The 27,331-nt window shown below is 52.2% G+C and overlaps 11 protein-coding genes across 11 annotated transcripts; 4 read left to right on the top strand and 7 right to left on the bottom strand.

Annotated features, from left to right (window-relative positions):
- Positions 1–432: 432 nt before the first annotated feature.
- J4E78_000843 (uncharacterized protein) lies at positions 433–1,806 on the top strand (the record flags this gene model as incomplete). Its single annotated transcript, XM_049361504.1, has 4 exons — positions 433–594; positions 663–795; positions 850–1,210; positions 1,263–1,806. 4 exons carry the CDS (start codon positions 433–435, stop codon positions 1,804–1,806), a joined length of 1,200 nt encoding a protein of 399 aa, XP_049226787.1.
- Positions 1,807–2,401: 595 nt separating this feature from the next.
- J4E78_000842 (uncharacterized protein) lies at positions 2,402–6,034 on the bottom strand (the record flags this gene model as incomplete). Its single annotated transcript, XM_049361503.1, has 8 exons — positions 2,402–2,509; positions 2,571–3,040; positions 3,095–3,498; positions 4,125–4,869; positions 4,916–5,299; positions 5,358–5,376; positions 5,427–5,480; positions 5,546–6,034. 8 exons carry the CDS (start codon positions 6,032–6,034, stop codon positions 2,402–2,404), a joined length of 2,673 nt encoding a protein of 890 aa, XP_049226786.1.
- Positions 6,035–6,791: 757 nt separating this feature from the next.
- Positions 6,792–8,978, top strand: J4E78_000841 (uncharacterized protein; the record flags this gene model as incomplete). Its single annotated transcript, XM_049361502.1, has 2 exons — positions 6,792–8,390; positions 8,451–8,978. 2 exons carry the CDS (start codon positions 6,792–6,794, stop codon positions 8,976–8,978), a joined length of 2,127 nt encoding a protein of 708 aa, XP_049226785.1.
- Positions 8,979–9,020: 42 nt separating this feature from the next.
- On the bottom strand, positions 9,021–11,926 carry J4E78_000840 (uncharacterized protein; the record flags this gene model as incomplete). The annotated part of the gene is made up of 5 exons (XM_049361501.1): positions 9,021–9,872; positions 9,923–10,592; positions 10,641–11,552; positions 11,601–11,689; positions 11,738–11,926. 5 exons carry the CDS (start codon positions 11,924–11,926, stop codon positions 9,021–9,023), a joined length of 2,712 nt encoding a protein of 903 aa, XP_049226784.1.
- Positions 11,927–13,209: 1,283 nt separating this feature from the next.
- On the bottom strand, positions 13,210–15,178 carry J4E78_000839 (uncharacterized protein; the record flags this gene model as incomplete). The annotated part of the gene is made up of 3 exons (XM_049361500.1): positions 13,210–13,389; positions 13,534–14,588; positions 14,635–15,178. The coding sequence occupies 3 exons, from the start codon at positions 15,176–15,178 to the stop codon at positions 13,210–13,212; spliced, it is 1,779 nt and encodes a 592-aa protein (XP_049226783.1).
- Positions 15,179–15,989: 811 nt separating this feature from the next.
- J4E78_000838 (uncharacterized protein) lies at positions 15,990–17,795 on the bottom strand (the record flags this gene model as incomplete). Its single annotated transcript, XM_049361499.1, has 4 exons — positions 15,990–16,331; positions 16,389–16,626; positions 16,674–17,433; positions 17,480–17,795. 4 exons carry the CDS (start codon positions 17,793–17,795, stop codon positions 15,990–15,992), a joined length of 1,656 nt encoding a protein of 551 aa, XP_049226782.1.
- Positions 17,796–18,144: 349 nt separating this feature from the next.
- Positions 18,145–19,089, top strand: J4E78_000837 (uncharacterized protein; the record flags this gene model as incomplete). The annotated part of the gene is made up of 3 exons (XM_049361498.1): positions 18,145–18,211; positions 18,264–18,612; positions 18,663–19,089. The coding sequence occupies 3 exons, from the start codon at positions 18,145–18,147 to the stop codon at positions 19,087–19,089; spliced, it is 843 nt and encodes a 280-aa protein (XP_049226781.1).
- A 46-nt stretch (positions 19,090–19,135) lies between these two features.
- J4E78_000836 (uncharacterized protein) lies at positions 19,136–20,035 on the bottom strand (the record flags this gene model as incomplete). The annotated part of the gene is made up of 1 exon (XM_049361497.1): positions 19,136–20,035. One exon carries the CDS (start codon positions 20,033–20,035, stop codon positions 19,136–19,138), a length of 900 nt encoding a protein of 299 aa, XP_049226780.1.
- Positions 20,036–20,922: 887 nt separating this feature from the next.
- J4E78_000835 (uncharacterized protein) lies at positions 20,923–22,435 on the top strand (the record flags this gene model as incomplete). The annotated part of the gene is made up of 2 exons (XM_049361496.1): positions 20,923–21,270; positions 21,320–22,435. The coding sequence occupies 2 exons, from the start codon at positions 20,923–20,925 to the stop codon at positions 22,433–22,435; spliced, it is 1,464 nt and encodes a 487-aa protein (XP_049226779.1).
- Positions 22,436–22,605: 170 nt separating this feature from the next.
- Positions 22,606–23,922, bottom strand: J4E78_000834 (uncharacterized protein; the record flags this gene model as incomplete). Its single annotated transcript, XM_049361495.1, has 3 exons — positions 22,606–23,399; positions 23,457–23,822; positions 23,880–23,922. The coding sequence occupies 3 exons, from the start codon at positions 23,920–23,922 to the stop codon at positions 22,606–22,608; spliced, it is 1,203 nt and encodes a 400-aa protein (XP_049226778.1).
- An 814-nt stretch (positions 23,923–24,736) lies between these two features.
- On the bottom strand, positions 24,737–26,581 carry J4E78_000833 (uncharacterized protein; the record flags this gene model as incomplete). The annotated part of the gene is made up of 3 exons (XM_049361494.1): positions 24,737–25,903; positions 25,956–26,047; positions 26,098–26,581. The coding sequence occupies 3 exons, from the start codon at positions 26,579–26,581 to the stop codon at positions 24,737–24,739; spliced, it is 1,743 nt and encodes a 580-aa protein (XP_049226777.1).
- Positions 26,582–27,331: the final 750 nt, after the last annotated feature.

Below are 27,331 nucleotides of genomic sequence, written 5' to 3'. Positions count from 1 at the left end.
GAATCATGGTTTCCCGCCCACCCTAGATGCCGTTCTCATTGGGTGATAAAGGGTTAAATACGCAGCATGTGGGGCCTCAATTTATGCGGCATCACTGCCAGATCAGCTCGGCGGCCGTCACCCTAGGATGTACAGCTGGATATCCCCGTGTTGGATTGTTTCGAAAGTTGGTCTCGAGCGAGTGCACCTTCTGTGATCGATCTGGCGGCCTTCTCCCGTCACCCGCGACCGTGCTGTTTAGCTTTCGCTTCGCCCGTCTTGAACCAGAACGGCCGACGCAAGAGATGAGTGGCGCGAAGGAATATACTTGAAAACCCCGGGGCACTCCCGATCATTGAGTGGCTGTTTGCTTTTTCCTCTTGTTCACCGATTGTGACTTTTGCGATCCATGCCATTCCGCCCGCACCTCGAACGACCCCGCTGCAGTGCATCATGGACGCAGGTACACAAGAATGGCCGGACCAACGCTTGAAGATCCTCATCCCAGTTTGGACCTTAACGGTGATTAGTACCGCTTTCTTGGTATGGAGAGTCGTGTACGGACTGCGATCACGCAAATTCATTGCCTGTGATTACCTGTTGATCATAGCCACTGTGAGTCTTCCCCCAGCCCGAAGATCGTCCCGACTGTGTGGAATTCGTCGCTGACACGAGTCCATCAGGCTCTGAACATCACAGCGACATCACTGAACCAGGTCGTCGTCAACAATGGCCTCGGGCGCCACATCATGGACCCGACGGTCTTTCCGAATCTCAGAGCATACAGCTATCACCTTTGGATCACACAGATCGTCAGTAAGTTTGCAACTTCGCGTTCCCGCCTTTCTATTGCTAATGAATGATTTTCAGACATCATTGCCGTCGCCTTTCTGAAATGGTCCATTTGCGCTTGGCTGCTTGTCTTGAACTTCTCCAGATTGTACCAAGTTATTGTTTGGCTCTCGATCTTGATGGTCACCGCGTTCAACTTCCTTGCACCAGTCCTGACGCTATTCGGATGCACACCCCTGGAACGGAACTGGAACTTCGGGTTTACCGGGGAGAGCCATTGCTGGGCAAAGGGCACACTCGCACTATCCTATACCCAGGGTATCAGCAACATCATCACCGACGTAGTGTATATGGCTGCGCCTCTGATCTACCTTTCGCGCGTCCAGTTGAACAGTCGAACTCAACTGGGTATCAGGATCGTTTTCCTGCTGAGTATCCCGTAAGTAACACCTCTGTAGTCCATGTGAGTGAGCCGCCACTGACGTTTATAGTGCCACGATATGCTCAATCTTCAAGACTATCGAACTCAAGGCCATCACCAAGACGCAAGATCCAACGTGGGACGGCGTAAACCTCACCATATGGTCCAGCTCCGAACTTTCTATCGGCATCCTCATCGCATCCCTCCCTCCGCTCCGCAAAGCATTCGATCACCTTTTCAAGAAGTTTATGCCATCGACATTGACAGGCTCGGGCAAAACGCCACACTACGGCTACGGGAACTCTAGCGTCGCACAAGGAAACAGCATCCACATGAAGAACTTCCAAGGCAGCAAAGCCTATCACTCTAGGCTACCCGGCGAAAGCATCCTTGATGGCGACGACGAGAGCGATCGGGCCATCCTTGATGACGATCAAAAAGGCTCTGGTATTATGAAGAGTACAGACGTACAAGTCACGGTGACCAATGATGTCGGAGAGGCAGGGAGTAGTTCCAACTCCAAGAGCGGCGGGAGCCCCAAGATGTATAACCATGAAATCGACTGGGCAAGTCCACACTTGGAGAATGGGGAAGGACCGCGCCGGTCTCGGTAATGAGAATGTCTTTAACGGCCGAAAATCAGGATTTCGTTTGCGTCTTTAGTCTAGGCCAGTGTGAAAGAGGCTGAGCCACTCGATAGTTGGATACCCAGGTACTTTTTCTTATGAAACGGCGGTAATATGTATGGCGCAATTGGTTCACGATGAAGCGAAGATATTTATATGTATTAACACCAAGTCTCTTTACCATATGCCGTCGCTTTTGGTGTGAAATAGTCTCACAATAAATTACTGTCACAGTTAAACTTTGGCTTTGCAAATGAACTTGATGATGATGATATGCTATTCGTACCAAGTACCGAAAGGAGAACGCGGTCATTGTAGAGAGATAGTGCCAGCGCCATTCGCATACATTGAAATCAACAGCTAGCGCCACCATGTTGAGATTGTCATGCGCAAGTAAACATATCGAGGAGATTTAGGCCAGTCGTGCGATACACCGTTCGTGAATTTCCCTTTCGTTTCGATTCATCATATCGTTGTGGGAAGTGCCGCATACGCCGCCAACTATGCAAATACACTATGTGAGCTGCTAAACCTAGCATATATGCACCTCAAACCGGCTTGTACCAATGAACCACTTTCCTGTTCATTTCACGCGTAGAACGATGACCGAATTAACGACTTTAGTCCACGGATGTACTTCGGCAAGAATCTCGAGACCGATGGATTGGAGTTCTTCTGACAGTTCCAGTATCTGTGTTTTCATTAATGACTACTGTCTGACATGACTGCGCTGGAAGTCGGTGCGAACATACCGGATACAACACACTTCGCATCCCCTGCGCGCTCCTCGCCACCACCAATGTACCTGGGACCAGCTTCTTAACCATGCTTCTGAGTATGTTGAGCTTCGTGTACGTATCTGTACCAACCAGCGCAGCAAGGAAGACGACCTGGCATGATTGCCATTCGGCGTTTGACGAATCCTCGGTAATGTCTTCACAAGCGAAACTCATGCGCTCGCCATAGCCTAACCGCTTACATAACGATTCACTGACTTGAAGCGCGGAGGCATCGCGATCCACGTTATGCACTTGCGCGTTAGGATAGCGGTCCAGGAAACAGAGGGAGGTCAGAGGTAATGGGCCGGAGCCGATAAAAGCGATCTTGGACGGTGGGCTGGGGAGGAACGCTTCTATGGTAGAACATTCCAAGCGGGAGAGATCGACGTAATTTTGGTAGTAGGGGAAAGTTGTCAGAACATCCTCAGGTGCTGTGGTTGTACCTAAAGAATGTTAGACTTGTAGTCAAGTGTGATGCGTGATTGCGCTGCACTTACTGCTAACGTCGTTGAGCATGCGCTTTGCCCAGAACTTCTCCAACTCTCCTTCGGCTTCTGAACATAGCGGTCGCAAATTGGAGCAAAGGCTCTCTACAGCAGGTATACGGAAAAAATACGATGTAAATTCTGCGCTGTAAGGTACGACGCAGAGGTTTACGAGTCGTGTGAGGAGAGAGTTGACTTGATCCGACGGCGCTAACGACGATAGTTCGTTGAGTACCGTGTATATGTCCCTGATCTCGGAAACTAGCTGATGCGCAGCGGTACTGGTCGCATTCGGTGTGATTGGGGGTGTGACGGTAAGGGACCCGACCGGGGTAGTAGGTTTTGATAGTTCCGCAGTGGGTTTACGTTCGATGGTCGTCATGATGAGGTACGAGTATACGTGTTTATTGTTGCTTCTGTTGTCAGGTAGTACTGCCGTATTTGAGTGTGTGATCAAGATGCAAACTATCAGTTTAGCAAAGTTTTATACGCTACTGTGATTGTCAGCTGTGCCCGGGAGAATCATCAACACGAGCGTGCATGTGTAGACTAGGAAAACTCTTTCTCGCATTTGCCATGTGTCAAACGCATTGAGCGGTAATGGCGTCTGTCTGGTTGGCTGAGTACCCTGATGGTCGTGTGGGATAGTGAGTTGTGCTAGGGATGGCCCGACATACAAGCGGGATCTACGCTCAATGTAGTACAAACGTGTGGGGTTGAATGTATGTTGGGCATAAAGAGTTGAAGGCACACCTATAAACGTGATTCAAAGAGCAGGGACACATTATGACCCGCAGCCTCAAACCCTGGCGGCAGTATGCAGATCAACGACCCCTCTCTTGCCGGCAGCCTACCGCTCGAATTTTCTCGAAAACTTTTGATTGACGGCCGCCGGAGCCGTCCAGTCGACTATGCTGCATCAATGGCTTGCCGAGCTGATGTCAGGCGTTGGCCGGTGGAGGGAGATCTCGCCGCTCAACCTCTCTACCGAACAAGATCTTCATGGCCGGGCCGTCAATAGACTCGCTTGCCGCCCACCCACGTCTCTTTCACTGTCACCTTCCTCAATGCTTCTGGGTCCAGCGATTCGAGTTGTTCGTCGAGAACAACCCAGTCAGCATACGCCCCCGCTTCGATGACACCAGCTTTGCCTTCTAAGAAGGCACCATATGCAGCGTTTACCGTGAAACCCTCTAAAGCTTGTTCGAAAGTGAGGCTCTCTTCGGGATACCAGCCAGCCTTGCCACCGCTAGGGTCCAGTCCTGTACGTGGACTTCGTCGCGTGATTGCCGCGTACATTCCCTCGAAGATACTCGCGGGTTCGACTGGGAAGTCGCTACCGAGGACTGGACGAAGTGGTAAGAGCGATCGCATTCGGTACGCCTCATCTTTTGTTCGTTGCTGGCCAAGCCTGCTCTCCGCATAACCCATGTCCGAGGTCGCGTGCGTGGGCTGTATTGACGCAATGATACCAAGTTCTGACATCCTGCGCTGGTCATCTGGGTGGATGATTTGGGCGTGCTCAATGCGGAAACGACGTTTAGCTTGACAGTCGCGGAGGTTAGCGTGGGGGCACAAGCGTTTCAACGCCGCTTCAAACGCGTCAACCGCAAGCCTGTTAGCAAGATCCCCAATAGCATGAATGTTAACTTGGTACCCTGCCTTTACGGCCCAATCATATGTCACACGTGACAGCGTAGTCGCGTTGACAAGTAAAGAGCCGGAGGACTCCGGTTTGTCGCTGTACGGCTCAATCATAGCTGAGCCCCAGGAGCCCAAAGCCCCATCTGTACATTGTAAGTAACTTGTTGAGAGTGGGCCGTGTATACAAACCTCCGAAAAGCTTGACGCTCTTCACATGCAATCGGCCATTTGGAGTCGAAACTTTCCTGACCGCCTCGGGACAAAACGTGTTTCGGACATCGCATTCGATCATCGCATTGACTCTCACAGTCCAGTCCGGGTCGTTCGCGAGCTCTTCGTATAGCTCCAAATCTGCCGGCACTACGCCGGCATCGTGCATCCCAACAATTCCATGTTTGTTCAACTCTGCCATCGCAGTCTTAATGAACTCGGTTTTGCGCGCTTTGGTCGGCTTTGGGTAATACTCCAGGACGATGTCCATGGCATTGTCGCAGAAGACACCCTTTGCCGGCACTTCGCCGCCGGGAGGTATACTGAACGACGGAAGAAGGTCAAGCACCTTTTCAGATACCCCTAAGATGAAACCACTGGATTAGATCAACCTCATGCTCAATTTGCAGGGCTGACTCACAGATACAATGAACATCAACCTGCGCAAAGTCAGTATATGTGTCGCTCCCATTTCGCGCGAACAACTAACACGATCAAGCATAACATAAAGATCCTTAAACCTCTCATCTATCTCCAAATCTGCCTAGATGAAGTGTCAGTATCAGCACAGTCGTTACAGCGCGTCTACGTTCATCAGGTCCAACGTACTGCAGTCGGCCACCTCCCTTCAAAATGAGCTTGGTCCCAACCGACGCCACGTAGCCACTGTTCACTATTTCCTTTTTCTGGACGGACGCTCTTATACTCCAACAGTCTCCTCTTGATCTCGTCCATTGAATCGGCGCCAAAGAGGCTCACTGAATCTAGAGATTCTCCAAACTGGATCAAGTGACCGTGTCCATCCCAGAAACCAGGATACACGTAACCTGTGCGGGATTCCTTGACCGCATCAGTGGCTGCATTGTCTACGAAGACACTGGAGAATTTGCCGTCGTGGATGGTAAAGCACTCGGCATGCGGGAACTCCGACGAAAGCGTTCTGACAAACTTGTAGCAGTATGTGGGTACGAAGAGATTTGGAAGCAACGTGGATGGTACGTATTCGCTGATGAAAGCCGGCAGCCCTAGCTGATAAATCAAAGCAGCCAGAATCACAGGCAGCGATACCGAAAGGAAAGTGGAAAGGGTAGGCATCATGCCCTCTCAATTCACGTGGGCAATGTTGGGGGCTGGTGTCACGAAGATCACGGGCAAAGGAAATTTGGCAATCGATAAGCGAGCGCCGATGACGCGACCGAAGAAAAACGACATCGCGGCCCGACGCGTCTCGAAACGCAAAGTAAGTCGCGTCCGGTCGCGCCGTCTACGAGATGCGCAAATACTCGCCTGCGCATAAATACGACAATGTGACTATACTAAGAAGTCTAGAAGTCAGCTCTTGGAATCACGTGATGTCGACGGTCGCTTCGATCGCGCCGGCTCAGCTCCCCGCTCCCGAGATCCCAACAAAGCAGCAGAGCTACCAGAAGAGCCTCTACCCGCGACACGGAATCATCTTTACTTTGTTGGAGACAGCCCTCGTGCTCGACTGCTCGATCTGAACTGGCTCGCGACATGAGCATGTCCAATTGGAAAAGGGCGGTGAGCGAACCTAAGCAGGCGTGTTGCATATTTTCCTCACAACTCCTTCATACGACCGGTGTGCATTTACGCATTAGGCCAATGGCCCCTCTTCTGACCGCGGCTCTGGACCCAGCTCCACCCTAGCTCCACCTTGGCATAGATGAAGATTGGATGGGAAACTCGAATGCTGAATTGAAAGGCTGGGCTTCCTGCAGCGCTAGTGTGGGGGCCGGATCCTAACAATCCTACACGACATAAGCAGAACCTTCTGTAAAGTTCGATTTCGAGAATAGCCATCACATGTCGGGTCGCACGGCTTTGAACACTACAGATGGCAACGACTGAGATTGACGATCTTCGGAAGCAGCTAGAGTCGCTCCAGCGCTCCCACGAGGCGCTATTGAAAAGCTTATCAGCAACGAACGACACCTTCAAACCATCCGACGCCTCACAACTTCGCCGCACATCCACACGACATGGAGGCGATGCTATCTTCGCTGATACCTCGACGCTATCTGACGACAGCAGCGATGAAGAAGACGACTATTTCGTCCAGAACGAATTACCGTCCCATTCGTTCGACCACGAACATTTGCGCGAACACCTGAAGACGCATAACTGGACTGAACATGGCAGAGAGATTCTGGCATCGATCATCTCTGATCCCGCGAAGCTCACCAAACAATCTCATCTCTTCCACATGGGGCCCGGGGCAGCAGATGATCGGAGCCATTATTCGCACTTTCAAGTGTACAATGTCGGAACGAACGGTTTGCCTGAGCTGATTGAAGTAACCGGTCCCGAAAACAACATGAGTCGGGCAACTGAGATTTGGCATGCACTGAGAGACGTTGGCAAGCAGCCGGACCAAACAGTGGTTGGACGTATCACCATAGCGCGAGAACCTTCCCCAATCTTGTTTGGTGCACTTCATCTGACGCTGAATGATGCTTTTGACATGGACGAACTGTTCCAGCATCTAGTCGAAACAGAAGCTTCATCAGCGCATATGTTCCGAGCCTTCAATCAGAATCCCAAACACCAAAGGACCTTTTTCTTCAACTTCGAATACTATACCATTGTTGGAGATGACTGTCAACCCATGCAATGGCAGCGTGCAGATAAGATAACGGGTCAATCTGATCATCATATACCACTTTCGCGGTGCAGTGCAGTCGTTGCGCTTGTCCTGTATGACGACAAACCACGCCGCATCCGAAATCGAGGAAGACGTGCGAAGACACAGTTCGGATGGGTGCATGATGTCTGGTCCCCGTGGCAAGTTTTGCAGCTGGAGAGTTTCCCAGACTGGAAGTCGACACCAGCAAATGGAACGCCATATACCTTCGAAACTGGCCACAAGTATCTCAATGGTGCAGAAGCATTTCTCCATGCTTTGCTCACGGAATATCGGGATGCGAGGAAGCGATTCGACGAGATTTATAAGCGCATTACCGACCTAGTCACCCCACCGCTGGGCTTTCTATTCAGTGAGGAGTTACGCCGAGCCCGACTGTTTGAAGACAAAGACTTCACCTGGATCCGCAGATATTTCTACGCACACCAAACTTTGGGCAATGTCAACAACAGCATCAAATCCATGATCGACGCTTTCGAGGATTGCTTCACGGACGATATTTGGGAAGGCCAGAACAAGACGCTCTGGCCGCTCTTCGAGGAGTCACCGCGCAACGATCACTGGAAGCGCCGTTTGCGGACATTGCGGCTTCAATTCGAACGGGAAATGAAAGAGCTTAGGATCATCATCTCGGAAAATAATGAAAGACGGCATGAGATTGAAACATTGCAGGAGCAGTTGTTCTCTGGTACTAGCATCCAAGAGTCCAGGAAGTCCGTTGAGCTAGCAGATGTCACCGTGCACCAAGGGTACAACATCAAAGTCTTGACCATCGTCAATCTTTTCTTCATGGTACGTGAACAGATCAAGTCTCTGGATCTCGCGCAAAACAGTCAACTAACTAATCGGCAGCCTCTCACATTCGTAACTTCCGTCTTCGGCATGACAAACATGCCCGAAAGTCCAGCAAACTTCACTCCATTCGCCATCGTCTTGGTGACGATTTGCATCCCCTTCTTCAGCATCATCGGCTTTCTCTCAACCAAATACGGTTACAGCATCTGGGCGCAGAAAACGAAGGAATTGTGGCGATGGCTACGACCAAAGCCGCAATTAAAGATTCCGAATGACACAGACTTGGAGCCCCCAAGGCGCGTAGATAGGACCATGTCGACGGAAGAGGGTATGCGGTTACGACTTAGAGGGGCAGAGCATATGCCTATGGGGGTTGGGGTAGGCATGGGGAGGAGGAGATCAAGTCAGAGACCTGCGCCCTCGCATCCACATATCCAGCGCATGGTGGAGAGGATGGGCGAAGGGAGGGAAAGTGGGCTGACGCGATTGGGAACTGTTGTGGCTGATGATGAGCACTCGGACCATAGTAAAGAGAAGAATGGTAGTACGGGGAGAGATGCCGTCATCGATATCAAGGAGGGTTGATACAGTTCCTTATCAGATAAACTCGCGGCTCGCAAGCACACACTACATATCAAAAGCACCCAACCCATCCATATCACTCGGTCCGTTCCATTCTTTGGGTAGACTCCACTCGTTTCCATCTCCCAGTGGCATGAAATCCAGATTCACTCCATCAATCGGACCGCCACTAACACCACCACTACCACCCGTACCAAGATCATCAAACGCGCTCAGCTCGGGGAAATGCGCATTAGCAAGTTGTGAAATCGGATCGTGAGGATCAAAGTCTGCGCCCATCCAAGCCCCAGAGTTGCGGTTCATGTGTGAAGAAGAAAGGGTAGTCGAAGGGGTAGACATGTTGTGAGAAAGCTCAGGAGGTTCCGATATGCTGGGCCAGCCAACACTACCGAGTTCCGAACGTGGCGTCACCAATACGTACCCATCGTTGTTGTGAATTGGGTCGTCGAACCGGGGTGGCGGAGGAGCTTTGATGCTGAGCCCATGTCTCCCTTGATCAGACGGCATGCTCATAGTAGTACTCATACTCATTGTTCTCGTCTTTCTGTTTCCGCCTGTACCGGCTCTAGGTCTTCCGCTGCTGGTCTGCCTTTTCTTGGCCCACTGCTGGTTGTCGTTCATATCGGCGTCCATATCTATTGTGCTACCTCTTCGCGCGGGTACTGTCGAGGATGCGGGCTTGTACAAGTTGAACGAAGAGTTGGGGGGCTCGGGGCCGCCGCGTAGCTCTACCATCACCGCACGAAGTACGGTAGACATTCGCTCCGCAGGTTGATAGGTAGATGCCATGTCTGAGAGAGCGGCGGACAGACATTCGAGGTACTGCATGTTGTTGGCTCTGGAGGTGGGGTCTTTGATGAACGCCAAAGCTGCTACGAGGGCGGTCGCCGCTGTACCCTACGGAAAATCGTTAGTAAGAGAGACGAAAAGGCTCGGTTACTACATACCGCATGTTGCATGCCTGTTACGAAAATTTGCTTCGTATCGAATCGCTGTCGATGTTGCCAATATATCCTTGCTACGCGAATAGCGTGTTTGGTGCACACTGTCCTACTCAGTGCAGAGAAATGGTCGTCAGGTCCACTTTCGTTGCCTGCTTGGTCTTCATACAATGCGAACGGCCGATGTAGCAAGATCAAGCTAGCGTGGTACTGCTGATGCAACAAGAAGAACGAGAATGGAGCAGTCGCAATGTTGGCTGGTGTCCAGCGCAGTTGCTCGGGTAGTCTAGCGTACCAACTGCTGAACTCGCGGTCCAGCGCTGCCATGCGCATATACTGATTTCGATCTACGGCGGTGTGTGAGTCGGAAGCAGCGTTTTGCGAGCGATGCGGATCCATATTCTCGGTAATCTTTCCTGCGAGCTCCATAAGATCGAGGAGTGCTTCGTAGATCATGGTTTCCATGCTCTTCCCCAGTCCAGCCGGTCGACAGGTGCCAAGGCGCTCAAACTGCTTTGTCAAGTTGTATATTTCAAGATCGGAAGGCTTCATCGAGGTCGGCCGGCCCAAGAAAAGTGCCCAGTATTTGTCGTAGATGACGCATGCCCAAAGAGTCATTTGGCGGATCTCGACCTCGCGTTCTGGAAGACCTGAGAGTCGTGTATCGAGATGGAGACTATGTAGATGTTAGTATACCACTGAGATATCTTCCAGTAGAACATACCCGATATCGAAAGCAAGTCGCACAGCCATCCCGCCGTACATCCAGCCCAGATTATCTCTACCAACGCCGCACTCGAGGTCGCCTAGCAGAAGTAATGCAACTACGCTCGGTATTCCACCTGGTCTTTCCAGCTCATGATCAAGCATATACTTTGCTTCGCGATGTAACGTGCTCTCCATGCCCGGTAAACCGATTCTTCTAATGTCGAGCCTTTCCTTGTTTGCGAAACGGTAACCCATGGCCAGAACACAGACATGCAGGAAACCAGAATAGAACTGTGTATGGCCCATCTCGCGGTCTTCGTTGAAAGCATCTTGGTGCAAAACATGGATGACTGGGTTGTAACATTGCCAGAACAGATCCATGAGATAATCGTATGTTTCCAGTGGAAGAGAGCGGATGATCTTGTCGGCGCGTCGAGCCTGCTCATTCATCTCTTGTGTTGCGCCGAAGGGGTTGACCGACTCAGAATGTACATGGCAGTTTGTTGTTGGACCGAAGTAGCGGAGGCGGCCGTTCAACTGATCAAAGCTAAGATGACCACGAGTAGAGAGGAGACGGTTGACCATGCCATCTTTCTTTGGAGGTGGTAGCATAGATGGCGAGCCCGCGCTTTCTGCATCACCGTTTGAGAAACGAGGACTATTCGTGTTCATCTCGTGCTGTTCGAAATCAGGATAGTCATCTTGTGGGCTTTGTTGACTGCCTGGACTGGAATGGTTCTCGTTGTTGTGCGCTTGGGTTTCGCTTGCTTTTTGGGTGGGTGATGTACCTTCTTCGTCGGGTTGAGGGTTATGGCGGGTCTTGGGAGGGTGATTCGCTGGGGGTAGCTCTTCGCCTCGCTCCTTCAGCATCGTTTCTAGTAGTGCTACGCGGTCGGTGAGAGAGCACATGTATGCCCTCGAGATAGGTCTGTACAGGTGTCAGCTTGGTATCAGTCAGTAAAGACACATTACATACCGTCGTCGTTCGTCATCGTTTTTGATGACGCATTCCACACCTGATCGTTTACACTGTGTACACTCTGTCTCGCCCGGAGGTACTACACACTGCAAAGTCGTCAGAACGTATCGTGGAAGCAGCTAGAGAAAACATACCCGTATCCGGCGGTCTCGGCACGATGCGCAAGCGACTGACGCCCTGTGTCGAGGTTTTGATGACTTCCCTTTCGTAGAACCCTTCTCCGATGTACTCTGCTCCTGCTTGCTACCGGCTTTGGAGGCCGGTTCCGGTGAGCGCTGTTCGCTCATGTTATTATCAGATGCTGCTGATCTTTCGTTGGCCATCGATGGTGTCGCTTCTGGTATGTACGGGGGATGGTTTCTCGCGGACAGACGTCAGTAGGGAATCACACTAGTATGTCGCAAAGCGTCGTGGATGTTGCGGGGAGAGGAGTCGCAGACCGGACAGCGAGGACGACTGTCAAGCCTAAACTCCGAGTTCCACGAGCATGAAGTGACCCAGGCCTAATCTAGCCCTAAACGTTAACCGCTAGATTTTTGGAGAAGTTTAGGCCTTCAAGTCGTGGAGGTGGGGCCCCGCAGTTTCACTGTACTGGGCGCCTCCAAGCTATGCGACCACGTTGGCTTTTGGCAAGCTTCTTCGTAAATCTAGCAACCGAATGACATGCACCTAGTAATGCTGTCGGCTCGACATGCTCGGAACGAGCTGCGTACCGGATCTGACGAATCATGACCCCAGAAGAGCGAGTGCTTGCAGAATCGAGAACACCGTGCTCAAGGCCAAACCTACGGCATGGCTTAATTTCCCTCTCCACACGCTCGTTAACCGGCATTGAGCCGATCTTTGCGGAGAAGCCTACAGTTGACGTAGGAGTGCATTGCGGATCGCTTGGTTGGAGGAACAAGTCACTCTGTCGCTTCGAGGCCATCGTCACATGAACCTATGGCGTCAGTAGTTCGCATCTGAGCTGAGTCTGGGGCTGCTCTGCATTCACCCAAAGCCCAATTGCAGGCCATAGCGCAGTGTGGCGTCGTCCCTATGCGACGGTAGTCGGGAAATCACGATTCGTGTTAGGGCAGAGTGAGTCTTCAATCCGGGGTACATGAGTCGAAAGACGTCGAGATGAGCGGGGTCAAGGCTTGCGATTGGGGTGGCGGAGTCTCGGAGCTTGTAACCATCGTGATGTTTGCTTCTTGGCGTTCTTATTGGGACTAGGAAGCGAGCATCCGACGCCTGCATCCATGGACGCAATCAGGCTAGCCATAGTCACTATAGTTTGACACGCACACCAGGTCCTAGCGAACTGCGACAGAAGCCGTGCGCGATTGAGGGGTCTTGAGGGCTGTGGGAGCTGCCAGTCACCAATATTAACTTTCTTCCAAACCATTCGGAATTGCCGAAGTGATGGGCACGCATGCTATGCGCGATGCAAATGAACCAAAAAGTAGCAGCTTGTCAGAAAAGAAGTAAATTATGAGCCCTGACGGGTAACGCCCAGCACGCTCGGATGCCAATGGAAAGAAAACAACCCGAAATCCGGGCCCAGATCTAGTACCAACAAGCGACGGTACGCCTGACCCATTGACAGATGTCAGCTCGGCCGCCTTTAGTCAACGTCCCATTCGTGGTCCCAGTTGCGAATATAGGGGCTCAAGCCATGCATATCCTTCATTGCCGTCGCCTTCACATCGCCGTTGCCTAAGAAAGCAAACCGGTTCTTGTATCTGTATACATAGTCGTAGTCTTCCCAGCGCGGTGTCTTGATGGTTTTGAGGAAGTGTATCGTCTGCATTGAATGAGTCAGTCGCGAACAGCTTTGTGCGGGGTTGATAGGAGATGCGCGCATAAGGTCGGGTATGCGCGACACCACCGTTGATTGGGACAGGGATATATAGAAGGAAGCGCGACATAAAAGCTGAAGGTTACTTACGGCACCAGGCCACAGATAGATCCTGTTCTTGATCTGCCCGTTCTTGAACCAACTCCGGCACTCTTCTTGCCACACTGTCGTCTTGTGGAACTCATCAAAATGCGCGTAGATCTCATCTAGCGCGTCCTGCTTCACGCTCATAGCTTTGATGCCTTCGCTCTGCATCTTCTTCATGCACTTGATGCTATACTCTACGGTTGTCTCGATCGACGGCAAGAGCGTGCCGTTACTCCACGTCGCGCCGGGTCCGACTATAGTGTAGAAGTTCGGGAATCGAGGAGCGGATACACCCATGTAGAGGTTCGGGCCGGTGGTCCAGTCTTCTTTTATGGATACGTTGGAGCCGTTGCGAACCGTGAAGGCGGGTTGGAATGCGACCTGGAAGCCAGTGGCGCAGACAATGGCGTCGAGTTTGTGGATCTTGCCGTCCTTAGTCTTAATACCTTCCGGAACTACTCGTTCGATGCCGTCGAAGACTGGAGTTACGTTGTCTTGCACTAAAGCCTCCAGGAAGCCGTCTCCGGGCGAGATGCGCCGGCAGCCAACGGACCACTTGGGGATTATGAACTCTTTCAGCTTCTCGTGGCCAGGCCCCATACGGCGGTGCATCTCTTTGGTGATAACATCTTTGAACTGGTTCTGGAGTTCTGAGTTCTGCTGGTACATCCCGAACAAACTGTTGATCTCTGCTTCGATCTTCTTCCGGAACTCCAAGTGATACTCCGGGTCTTCCTTGAATTTCTTGATGTCGGCTTCGGTGAAAGTGTACTGCCGTTGTCCAGGGTCGACGTCTTGTCCCTTCTGCAGGTCATCGTTCAGTGCGCCGGCGCCGAAAGGAGGCGATATCCATGTTGGACTCCGCATGTATACTTCCAACCCCTTGACGACCTTTTGAAGTGATGGTACGATTTGGACGCTGGTCGAACCAACACCGATAACGGCAGCGTTGATGTTTGTGAAGTCGACGCTGTGATCCCAGCACGCGGAGTGGAGGACGGGACCCTTGAAGTCGTGAAGACCTTCAATATCTGGCCATTTCCAGTTGTTCAAAATACCTACTATCTGTTAGGCGTGTAAATGTGGCGCTGGTCTAGCACTCACCTGAACCGTTCACCAAAACGTGCGCCCAATCTTTCCTCATCGAACCAGTCTTGGGATTCCTGATGGTAAGGCTATAGCACCCATCCTCATCATTCCAGTTGGCTTGCTCGATCCTGCTGTTCAATTGCATGTACTTCTTGCTTCCATGTCTCTCGGCGAAGTTCTCGAAATACCCCTGGATCTCCTTCCCTGCTGCGAAGAAAGTCGACCAGTCGGGTTTCGGGTCCCAGGTGAAGTTGTAGTCATGCGATGGAATATCGCATGCGACGCCGGGATAGGTGTTCTCGTACCATGTTCCGCCAAACTGTGCGTTCTTCTCAAACAACGTCAACTCCCAAGATCCAGGCTCCAGCATCTTCTCCATCTTGTAGGCTAGACACAGCCCTGATGCACCCGCGCCAACACATGCCACTCGCAGCTTGGCTGGCTTGGAATGGTATTGATTCAGGGTTCTGTAGGGTCCATCAACATGCGATGGTGGGTAGTCGTAGTTGTGACCGTAGCCGTTGACGTTCAGTCCGTTTGGCATCTCCGAGCCCCCCATCGTGGCGCTTGCTAAGACTGGTAGGTGCTATCCCAAAGGAGAGTGACAGATACGTGATCACAGGGATAAAACGAAAAGCGAGAAGGACAAAGTCGATAGGGTATGCTGAGATGCAGCCTCGAAGACAGTAGATAGAGCTTGAAGATGCTACTCAATCAACATAAAGAAGATAGCGAGGCAGCCCGACCACTGTATCGGGGCGAACCAACATCTCTGGAGTGTTTAACCGCGCCTCGGATGTCTTCACACATCTCACTGTGCACCTCCTCGCACGCCGGTTGGTGCATGGCATGCGGCATAGATTAGGCCGGTTTTCGCAGGCGCTGCGACCGGTACGAGAACGCGTCTGGGTTCGCGCACTGTCTTGCTGCATTAGCCAGGCCGAGATGCATGACTACGGTGATGCTTGTGGCGGCATGATGGGTGTCAAGGGTGTGCATCTGCTGAGGGGTTGCGGATGTACTTACGCGGGGCAGTTCAGGTGCGATCCAGCATGAACTCAAAGCTGGCAAGGTCACGCTTGCCCACTTTGGGATGTGTGGGGAAGGCGGGGGTAGTCGGCCAGAGCGACATGTCATGAAAGCTGAGTTTAGTAAAGAACACTGATTCATGCAAAATGCAGGTGCAGTGTACACGCGTGATCTCATGATCAGGCGTCGGGTGTTGTCTGTTCATGCTCGTGTGGTGTTGGTCCCATTGCAGGTACTTTGAAAGCGGATGAGTGCCAGACGCATCATGTTCGGATACGGAATATCCAAAGATACGCTATCGCTGATATCGCGTGCAGATAATGACTATAGTACAGCGCTGTCTAGAGCCTAGCCTTGCCCATCTTCTCAGCGTCCCTCTTCGCCCATTCTTTGACGACCTTCCTCATGATCTTCCCAGACTGCAACTTCGGCACCTCGTCCACGAACACGATGCCCCCTACAAGCTGCTTGTGTTTTGCGACCTTGATCTTCATGTGCCTGTGGATATCCTCCGCGGCTGTCTTGCCCTTGTGTTCGTCCTTGAGCGTGACGTATGCACGTGGCCATTCCTGCCCATCAAGCGTGATACCAACGGCAGCCGCATCGGCGATTGGGTCGAATTCGAGGAGCACGGCTTCCAGTTCGGCGGGTGCAACTTGTAAAGCGTTGACTTTTATCAGCTCCTGGGTAGTATTAGCACTCGTTCCAATCGTGAGTGTTGAAAGGCAAAAGTGACTAGCCTTCTTTCGATCAACTATCCAGAACCATCCGTTCTTCACGATAGCAACGTCTCCAGACTTGAGCCATCCATCTGGTGAGATAGACTCCTTAGTCGCGTCTGGATTGCGCCAGTAGCCAAGACATATGTTGGGACCACGAACATGAAGTTCGCCTGGCTGTCCTTCGGAGACTTCGTTGCCGTCGTCGTCGAGAAGCATGCATTCGCAGTTGGGGTCTAGCTGGCCTACACTACCGGAGCTGTGGCTGATTAGAAGCGAGTGGCGAGATGGCGAGGACGAACTTACTCATCTACAGTACCTCCTGGCACGTGTATGGCTCCGCAAGTAACCTCCGTCATACCCCAGCCCTGGACGATCTCGCATTGTAGCTTCTTGCTGATCTCATTCTGGAGTTCCTTTGACAGTGGTGCGGCACCGCATAGGATATCAGTTACGCTACTAAGATCGTACTTCGCCGTCTCTGGTCTCTTGCTGAGCATGACCATAATTGGCGGCGCAACCTGCAGATGTGTGACTTTGTGAGTCTGAATCACCCGCAAGAATTCCTCATACTCAAACTTCTTCATGATATAGCAAGGTATCTGCAGCTTCTGTGCCATGGCTATGGTGTAGAGCTGCCCGTAAGCGTGATATAGAGGTAGGAACCCGATCCATGTTTCCTGAGGCCGGGTATTCGCGTTCCATGGCTTATTCAGATATCTTATGAAGATTGTTTGTTCGAGGTTCGCAATCAGATTGTAGTGGCTTACTTCGACGCCCTTGGGTAGACCGGTGGTGCCGGAGGAGTAGTTTACCGTCGCTGTTGTGGTGGTTGCTTCTTGTTCTGAAAGCTTCGGGAAATTGTATGCCTTGCTCTCAGCCGGGGATGGCAACATGTCCCTCCAGTCTTTGCAGCCTTCGACCGGTGCGCAAGGCTCGTCTGAAAAGAGGAAGACGCGGCCTTCTGGAAGACCGGCACCTTTCGCTGCTGCTACGGCTGCTTTGATGAGAGTTGGGTGCGCGAGAACGAACTTTGCCTCCGTATTCGCAACTTGGTGTATCATCTCTGGAAGCTGTCAGTATAATCCCTGCTGTTCTTGCATGATACTTACCAGAGACGGTGTATGCTGGGTTCGCGCCGCTGAAGATCCGCTTCGACCCCACAATTCCAAGGTAGGCTACGGGAACGAAGATGTGGTTTGGTGTGAAGATCATGACCACCTCGCCTGGTTTACTCCCAATGCGATCCAGACCCAAGGCCAGCCGTTTTGACCATTGCAGCAACGATCGTGGTGTCAAGTGCTGGTCGGTATCTTTGGAGTCTATCCAAATCGGTGTGTCTGAAGGCGCTGCTTCCTGGGGAAACAGATAATCGAGCAGGTTGCATTTTGGAATGTCAAGTACTGGGAATGGCGACGCGAACGGCATTGTGATGGTGGTAGGGGACGAGAATGGCAAGCTCAATCAGGGTAGACGGGGAAAGCGAGACGACGACAATCGCTCTCAAGCCACACAGCGAAGAAGTCAGATGCATTCATGATGAGAGAATGGCTTATAGTGAGGATTAATCATGGGGAGGCGTTGTTGCTGCAGCCGGTAGACGAGGTATCCGCGGGGGTGCACAGACGCGTCCGCTCCTCCCGAGGATATCGAACTCCACACACCGAGCTTCCCAGGCGCGTATGTACCCCAGACTGTTCATCAACATGGCGCATCGCGAGACCGTTCCTCGCTTGCTATCGTACTGTTTCTTCCTTGACGCCGGGGATTGACCACCATGTCTGAATTGAAAGACTTCAACCGCATGTTCAGCCTCGACGGCAAGGTCGCGCTCGTCACTGGAGGTAAGCAATACCACTACAATTAACACGAACGCGTCTTAATCGATATCACCAGGCTCAAGAGGTCTCGGCCTCCATACTGCGACCGCGTTTCTGCTCGCCGGCGCAAAGAAAGTCTTCATCTCTGCGCGCAAAAACGAAGGCGAGCAAGGTATCGACCAAGCCGTCGAGAAGCTCAACAAGCTGCCTGTATCTGGTACAGCAGTCGGAGTCGCTGCCAATGTCGCCGACACAGAAGACATCGAGAGACTAGTCAAGAAGGTGCAGGAGACAGACGACAAGTTGGACATCCTCGTGTGCAACGCGGGAGCCACATGGGGAGGGCCGTTCGATCCGACACCAGACTGGTCGAGTAAGAAAGTGCTCGACCTCAACGTTCGCGGTGTCTTCAACCTGGCACGACTGTAAGTGTATCCGCTAGGAACGATATATGAGCTGCTCCTAACGCCAACAGCTTCGCACCCCTGCTTGAACGCGCCGGTACCCGTCAATCGCCCTCACGCGTCATCATCGTCTCTTCCACAGCCGGCACGACCGTCCCCCACGTCGGTGAGCACGGCACTATCATGTACAGCATCTCCAAAGCTGCAGCCCACCACCTTTCAAGGCAGCTCGCTGTCGAACTCGGGCCCAGGAATATCACAACCAACACCGTCGCACCGGGCTTCTTCCCCTCGAAACTCGCAAACGGGCTGATCGAGATGCTGGGCGGGCAGCAAGAGCTGGAGGATAACAATCCGCGAAAGCGGCTGGGCGAGCCAGAGGACATCGCTGGCGTCATGGTATTCCTGTGTAGCCCAGCAGGAGCATACATTAATGGGGAAGACATTGCTGTGGATGGTGGTATGAGACTTGCATCAGGACGCCATTCCAAGCTCTAGAAGTGTATGGAATCCGTTCGACATTTGCTGTATATCTATGTACATCTCAAGCCCCGTTCGCACCGTCTTTCTTGCCTCCTTCAAATCTACTTAGCTGCTTCGCCATGCTAGTGTGCGCCATCATCGCCCGCATGTTATCATCGCAAAACTCCGGTCCTGCATTGAAGTAGAAATTGTTGCCGTTCACCTCCACCGTCAACCCCCAATGCTCGTCCGCAGTCTTCTTCACACCTTTGGCGTCCACAATATCGCCTCCGTCTACCAATTTGACTACAGTATCGACCACCGTTTCCATGGGTGTGAAATAATCCAGGGGAAAAGACTTCCATTCTTCCTGGCTCAAAAGACCAGTGTTGACTGTTCCTGGACACGTAGTAAATGTGCGTATCCCCTCGTGGTGGTATGCGACGGTGATGGCGCGATTGAACTGTATAACGGCGGCTTTGCCTCCACTATATATCGGACAGAACTCTGATGGGTATAGTCCCCCACAAGACGCTGTCATGACCAACACGGGATCCAAGTTCCCATGCTTTGCCATGGCCTTGCGGAAGTAATGTAAAGCCAGGTACGATGTGTCGATCACCGCTTTCAAGTTGATGTCTACGCTTAGCTGATTTGGTGGTGGAGGAGGTCGACCATCTAGGTCATGTTTCGCATAGAAGTTGTCGCGCTCCACAATACCGGCGTTCGCGTATACAAAGTCTAACCTTTGAGATGGGCTGTAGCTGGCTTCGAACGCGGAGACAAGTGAAGAGTAATCAGTGACGTTTGTCTGGTGAAACTGGGTATTCTTCAGCTTGCTAGCTGCTTGTTTGCCGGCTTCGGCGTTCATGTCCAGGAGATGGAGTTCCCAGTCTTGGTCAGTCCGATTCGAGAGAGCTGTTGCAACAGCTAGGCCCATGCCTGATGCTCCGCCGGTGATCAAAGCGACCTTCTTCGACATCTTGGGAAAAGCGTTCGTGATCAAGACCCCCTTTGGAAGTATTGCATATATGTGACAATTAGGAGTTGGATAGCAGGTCGACAAATCAAATTGCAATAGTAGTCGATATGTCAATTGCACTGTTGTATAATATAGGCTATCGGTGTGATACTGTCCATTTAGGTGAGTAGCTCAAGCAGCCGCCTTACGAAAACGCAGACGTCCCGTGTGTGCCTTCTCCGCATTTACTAGGAAAGCATCTTCCGAGTTGGCAGCTTGTAGTGATGGTTGATTGGCAATCCCTTGAAATATCTCCAAGCATAGCCGTCATGCTTCCTCACGTCGCGGTTTGCTTCAGCGGTGACCATTTCCACTCTTACGTCAAAAGCAGATCCCACCTGCAATATGGATCACGCTCGTAGGCATCGTCGCGAACTCTAACTCTACAGCATTTGGCATGACTCTCGTTCAACCTGCGCGTGTGATCGACATGATTCAAAGCTGTCGTACGCAGCTTCGCCATGGCCGTCACACAGCATGACGCGGGGCGATGCGGGGAAAGTGGAGACGCTGACTCGACGCGTGCACGCGCCGAAGACACGGAAAACAAACCGCGAGCGCCATCGCCATCATTCCGGACAAACGGTCTTGCGACACCACGTCGTCGCCAAGCTAACTTCTCCTCATGCAGTGCTACCTATGGCTGCAATGCGTTCGCGCAGCCGATAACAACCGCCACCAGGCTGCATACCTCCGTGGTTGAGACTTACCACTTTAGTCAAGAGGTGAGATTACTTAGCCAGCGCTTCATACGCGTGCGCCGTCTCTCGAGTACAAGTTTAATATACCCTTCATGGACCCTACATTTCGTGCTTTCTTACGATATTCTTCCTCATATTTCGCCCATAATGACACTACAATACTCTGCCAAGAACCTACCAAAGCAAATCTTCATCAACAATGAGTATGTTGACTCAAAGTCGCCGAAGAAGCTCACCTTACACAACCCGAAGAACGGCGAGCTGCTTGCAGATGACGTGCCCTTAGCAGGTGAACAAGATGTCGATGCTGCAGTTGATGCGGCGGACAAGGCGTTCCCAGCATGGAAGAAGATGAGCGCGAATCAGCGCCGAGGTATCTTGAACAAGTTCGCAGATCTCATCGAGCAGAACGCAGAGGGTATCGCACAGTTATCAAGGATCTCGCTCGGTGCGCCAGCAGCCTTTGGTGCTTTCGAGATTGGTCTTTGCGCAGAGGTGCGTACAGCTTCCGAAGACGTAAGAATGTCTACTGATGCTACTCCAGGTTTTCAGATACAACGCTGGCTTCATCGACAAGTTCGGCGGCGAGTCTTGGCCCCAGGAAGACGGCTTCCTCAAGATCGTACGCAACGAGCCTCTCGGTGTCACCGCAGGCATTGTACCTTGGAACGGTCCTATCGGCACCATTGGCCTCAAGGCAGCTCCGGCACTCGCCACAGGAAACTGCTTCATTCTCAAGCCCTCAGAAAAGACACCCTTCTCGTCGCTGGCTCTCGGTACGCTCATCAAAGAAGCCGGTTTCCCACCTGGTGTCTTCCAGATCCTCTCTGGAGATGGAAGCACCGGTGCTTTGATCGCGAGCCACATGCGCATCCGCAAGGTCAGCTTCACAGGATCTATTGCAACAGGAAAGAAGATCCAAGAGATGGCCGCAAAGTCTAACCTCAAGCGTGTCACCCTGGAGCTAGGAGGAAAGTCACCCGCCGTCGTCTTCGACGACTGCAACCTCGACAACGCGGTGACCTGGACCGCCAATGCCATCACTGCCAACACAGGCCAAGTCTGCTTCGCCGCCAGCCGCGTCTACGTGCAAGAAGGCATCTACGAGGCCTTCATCGAGAAGTACAAGCAAGCGATGAAGGACAAGACAAAGGAGATTGGCGACCCAGACGAGACATCAACGAACATCGGGCCTCTAGTCGACGAAGCCCAGTTCAAGCGCGTACAAGGCTTCATCGAGCGCGGCCAACAAGGCGGAGGCACTCTCGCAGTCGGTGGCAAGCGCATCGGCACATCGGGCTACTACCTCGAGCCCACCGTCTTTACCGATGTCGATCCCACTTCTGAGATCCACTGCGAAGAGATCTTTGGCCCTGTTTCTGTCGTCAAGTCCTTCAAGACGGAGGAAGAGATCATGCAGTTGGCGAACAACACAAACTTTGGCCTCATGGCTGGTGTATTCACCCAAGATATCAACAAGGCGTTGCGCGTCGCAAGTGACTTTGACTCGGGTATGGTCGGTGTCAACTGTGTGAGTTTGATGTTCACCATGACACCGTTTGGTGGAAGCAAGGAGAGTGGCTTGGGCAGGGAGTGTGGCGTCCATGCGCTGAGGGCGTTTACGGAACCGAAGACGATCATGATTAACATGAACTATTGAGCTGTCAGTTAGCTGTTTGGGTAGGACTTCAATAGGTATTCTAGTTTTCATTGCTGTCTCTTCATCAGAGCGCTGGATGTAGTAGTGCAGTCTATAGAAATGCCTCTAAAAATCCTCCTTCTTTGCACACTATTGTGCGGCACGATTGCATGGCATGTCACGTCTCATAGCTACGGGATAATCTTGGCCTTCCTCATCCTGTCAAAGACAGTTCCCCAAGTCTGCCTCGTATCCCTCTCCTCGGTGAATCCTGTTGAGTACATCTTGGTCATATCGAATTGACGATCAAAGTCGAACTTGGTCATGAGCATCGATTCGGCAATCTGAAGTCCACGACCACCGTCCACATGGCCATGTTGTAGCCCATACTTCTTCTCCATTGCCAGCCATGTCTCCATGTTGTCGTTGATGAACTTGCGCACATCAATGGGAGTGGCACCAGGCCCAGTGGCCTTGAGGCCAAAGTAGGAACACAGAATAGGCCATTTCTTCTCCCAGTTTGAAGGTGTCTTGGAGTCGGCGACGTTGTAGGCCTCTCCCTTCTTGGTGTTGGGGGAGAGTGTGAGGTGTATGGTTTGACGCGCAATCATGTCGCTGGAGCTATCGTTGCTCAGCGCTTTCCAGACTCCTTGGTTGCCAGGGAATGGGCATTCAGCACCCTCGCCATGGATCTCCTTGTAGAGGCTCAGATAGATACCCAAGGATGTACCCAGCGAGTAGAAGTTCTGATTGGGCACGTAGCCAATGATGAGATCGGGACGAGTCTCGATCCAGCTCCATTTCTTGTCTTTGGCGTAATTGGCGATCCAGTCGTTCTGTGCGTGGTAGAACAGCATCTCGGCGTACGGGCTGGGTATGCGGGGGTAGGATTCTTTGAGCGGCGGTGGAGGGAGTTTGGGCCCGGTGGTGCCCGGAGGAGCGACTTCATCGAACCACGGAAGTGCAGCGAGGAGATGGCAGCCATCTAATGTACGTTAGTCTTGGGTGTCCAACACCATCACAAGAATGGGATAGAACTTACAGATCTTCGAGCCGATTTGCAACACAACGTATTCCAAGTTCGGGCACAGCTTATCCATAGCTGTCACCGCTTTGGAAAACATTTCCACAGCCTCGTCCAACTCCTTTTGTACATCCATGCCCGCCTTGTACGCAAAGTAGTATACGTGCGTTACCTCCCCGATGTCCGGTATCTTCTCTACCAGCTCCTTGTTGAGACTCTCTTGGCTATGCGCGAGTAGGTCAATGCCAGAGACCAGGTTTAGGCGCGGGTCCTCTGGCCATTGCGTCTGGTTTGGGGCGAGGGGGCGATTGTTGAGTCCATGAACTCGCTTCCATATGTTCTTCTCGGGATAGTCGGAGAGGATTTCGTTGACGAAGGACCATCCTGCATGATCATTATCAGTATGAAGCTCATCTATAGTCTTTTGAGGGGTTTACTGACCGGTCACGCCGGATGCGCCAAACACGACAGCTGACTTTGACATTCTTCAAGACGTGCTAAGGATGAGCTTTGAGAAGAGTGAGGCCTCAAGGATAATGAAGCTTATAAGCAGGGCGAAGCGATAAGGCACCGGCACGGCGTGTGCCAAAAACTAGCCCTTGCAGAGACTACATGTTGTCTCTTTGCATGGGCGACCAGTATGGAAGGTGGGGTTGCGATTGGGATTGCGATAGTGGAGACATGAAGTCTAGATGAGTTCTCTCCTACGGGAGTTTTCCCATACTGCCCATGGGGTGTACTAAACGTCAGTAGTACGGACACTTGTGCGTAAGCTACCTACCGCGCGCATAACTTCAAACAGCCGCTCTACACTCTACAGATCGTCAGCGCTCTTCTGAAGATCCCGCGTCGCATCACGAGGAATTCAGAAGGAGGCCCGGTCGCCTCGGCGGGCCATCCGGTACCCATGAGTTGTGGGGTTGCCGCGAGGAGGGCCCGAGAATATAGCCGTTTTCGAGTCATCCCAACCTCTTTTGGACGCGTCGCCGATTCAGGGTATGCAAAATCTAGATTGAGGGGCCCGTTGAGTGTATGCGACATGTGCGCGGCGCGTCGACGTCTGATGAGGAGCTCATAGGACAATGTCGTGGTGGAGGAAGGAACGACGGGAAGACGTGACGAGACATTTTCGCAGGGTCCATGACGTCGGCGACGCGCCGGGCGAGAAGGTAAGCGTCCCCTGACACTCATCTTGCGCACCCAACACAACACGACCGCATCATCGATATGTCCAACAATATGCAAAAGATGGTATGAGGAGACTCAGATTATCAATTAAGCTACAGCATTCTATGTGCTCAGTGGAACTCGTTCTTGTCCGCGTACACGTCATTCTCGAGGAAGACCTCCACCTTGTCCGTCATCTTCGGTGTCAAATCCTCGCAATAGAAGATGCAGAGCAATCCTACGATACCAAAACTCAGGCTACTGAGTGCCACGATCTTTAGCGCGTGCGCATAGCTCCATTGGAACGCCAAAGAAGCCGCGCCTAGTGCCTCTGGACTTGTACCTGGCACTTCGGCGATGGCGGCTGCGCCTAGGGGCATAGCGGCAAGTAAAGCTTGCGCGTTCTCCAACGACATGCCCGCCTTCACAGCTGCAGCGGGAACCGTCGCAGCAGCGCGAGTGGTCTGGGTGTTGGTGAGGATAGTGGTATAGATGGCTTGAGCCAGCGATCCTCCTGCGTAACGAGCCATACCCGCCAAGCCACCTGAGAAACCGAGGTCTTGTTGTGGCACGCCAAGCTGCGTAAATGCGATGGACTCGTACTGTGCCCATCCGAAGAAAGAAGCGTTGATGCAGCAGAACGCGATCATCAAGTTCTGGTTGAACGGGGTGACAAGGCCCATCAAAGCACCGAAAAGCACCATGCCAGTCCAGGTACCGATCAACGTCCATTTCCAGTGTCCGATCACGTTGCCGAAAGCCATGAGGCATAGTGATCCGAAAACAAGGCCTACATTCGGCGGCAGTGTGAGCAGCAACTCGGTACTCCGCGACACGTTCGGGCCCAGGTAGAAGACATTAACCATTGTCGGCCAGATGATGTTGACCGAGTAGTAGAACATGGTGACGATGAACGCTACGATGAAAGGCGCCGTAAATTCCCTTCCTTTGTGGCTCCGGAATAGGTGTGGCGGGCAGAGTTTGAAGCGAGTGTTCGAGAGCGTCTCCCAGACTCCAAATGCAGCGATCAGGACGAACCCGACTACCATGGGTGCAATGACGGTTACGTCTGAGCTTGGTTTGTATGTGGTGTTGATGATGCCAACAAGCGCAAGGCAGATGCCTGGGACAATGAGTGCAGTGCCCACATAATCGAGGCCGCGGACTGCCTCGGACCATGGAACGCCCTTGGGGTGCTTCGGTGGCTTGTAGAGCAAGAAAAGAGATATAAAGGATATGGATTGAGCAATCAGACCAGCCCAGTATACCCACTGCCACGCATTGACGTCGATGGCGTACTGTGAACGATTGTCAGCTATTTCGCCCAGCAGGTCGAAGCACTGCACTCACTCTTCCAACAATAGGACCAATTATGACAATGAGGAAGACGAAGCCATCCGAAAGACAGATACCAATGTGCCGGAACTTGTTCGGTAGAAGTTCTGTAACAGTCAGACCTACTAGCATGTAAAACACAACGCAGCTCACTCACCAGGAATGCTACACATGGCCATCTGCGCAAATCCAGCTCCGAATCCGGTTATAGCCAGTCCAGCTGTGAAGTGGTCTGCTCCTTTCGCTGTCGCGGTCACGATGAAACCGACGCAACAACATGCATTACCAAACAACAAGAACCACCTCCTTCCAAACAGATCGGAGTTCGCGCCCGCAAGAAGGAAGCCAATCGCGTTGGCTGTTGTGTAAGCGGGTATGAACCACGCGCTCGCTGTCGGAGCACCGAATTGAGTGGCAAGTCGAGCCATCATCGCTGAGGTGGTAGGTACAGGCCAAAAAGAAAGACCGAAAGTCGAAGACAGGATGAAGATGACGAGCCATGTCTTTGGTGTTATAGTGGTTGTATCTGGGGTGACGAATGTCTGTGGTGGTGTCGCTGCAACGGTTTCGATTTGCTCAATGTCTCTCTTCTCGTCCGATGGCCGGCGCAGGCCGCTCTCGTGGATGGCTGTTACTGCCATGATGGTTTGGTGAAAGAAGCCGCCTGATGCAGGTGCGACTTTGTGTAACTGGGGTGAGAGATCGTCGCAGAGAGCCCACTCATGGCTTGCATATATCCTTCGCCGGGTCTTGTAGACATGCACAGGTCACATCCCATCAAGCCACTGGTCCGACACCTGGACTTTCCTCCAGCCCCGCATCTCGGATACACAGAAGCACAGCTAATTATGCCACTGGGTTGTTCTATTGGCTAGATTCCTCCATCATTTCAGCATTTTGTTGCACCTTCTGGAAATCCGGGGTAGTGGATGTGGATGTGGGTATCCGAGACTGACTGCGGAGAAGAATTGCGCCACATCATGGCGCTTGACTGGAAGTGATAGTGGGCGATCAAGGGGTGAGGATCGTCTTCACCTGGAACAACGTTTCCGTCGGTACTGAGTTATGCGTGAAAGCTTATTTCCGACATCCGGGCGTTCACCTCGAGATCGCAACCATGACCATCATTGCACGTGCGAGATACAGGGTGTACTGTGGACTTTGAGCTAGACGAGACCGACATGTGACACCACGATGCTGAAGTCCTGGAGTTGGCCAAGGGTTGGGCTAGTTTGGTTGAGCTGAATAGATTAGTTTGCAAACCGTAAATCTGCATCAAGGCATGGAAGAGACATGATGGACTGATTCAGTGTGGACGTTATCTAGTCGCAGAGAGACCATGTGTAAATAGATAGATATGGTAGTCTTCCGCTCTAATCCACTACAACGCC

Source organism: Alternaria triticimaculans (assembly GCF_023758025.1).
Source record: "Alternaria triticimaculans strain BMP 0046 chromosome Unknown scaffold_1, whole genome shotgun sequence".
NCBI classification, from domain to species: domain Eukaryota; kingdom Fungi; phylum Ascomycota; class Dothideomycetes; order Pleosporales; family Pleosporaceae; genus Alternaria; species Alternaria triticimaculans.
This window is presented reverse-complemented; position numbering and strand designations above follow the sequence as displayed.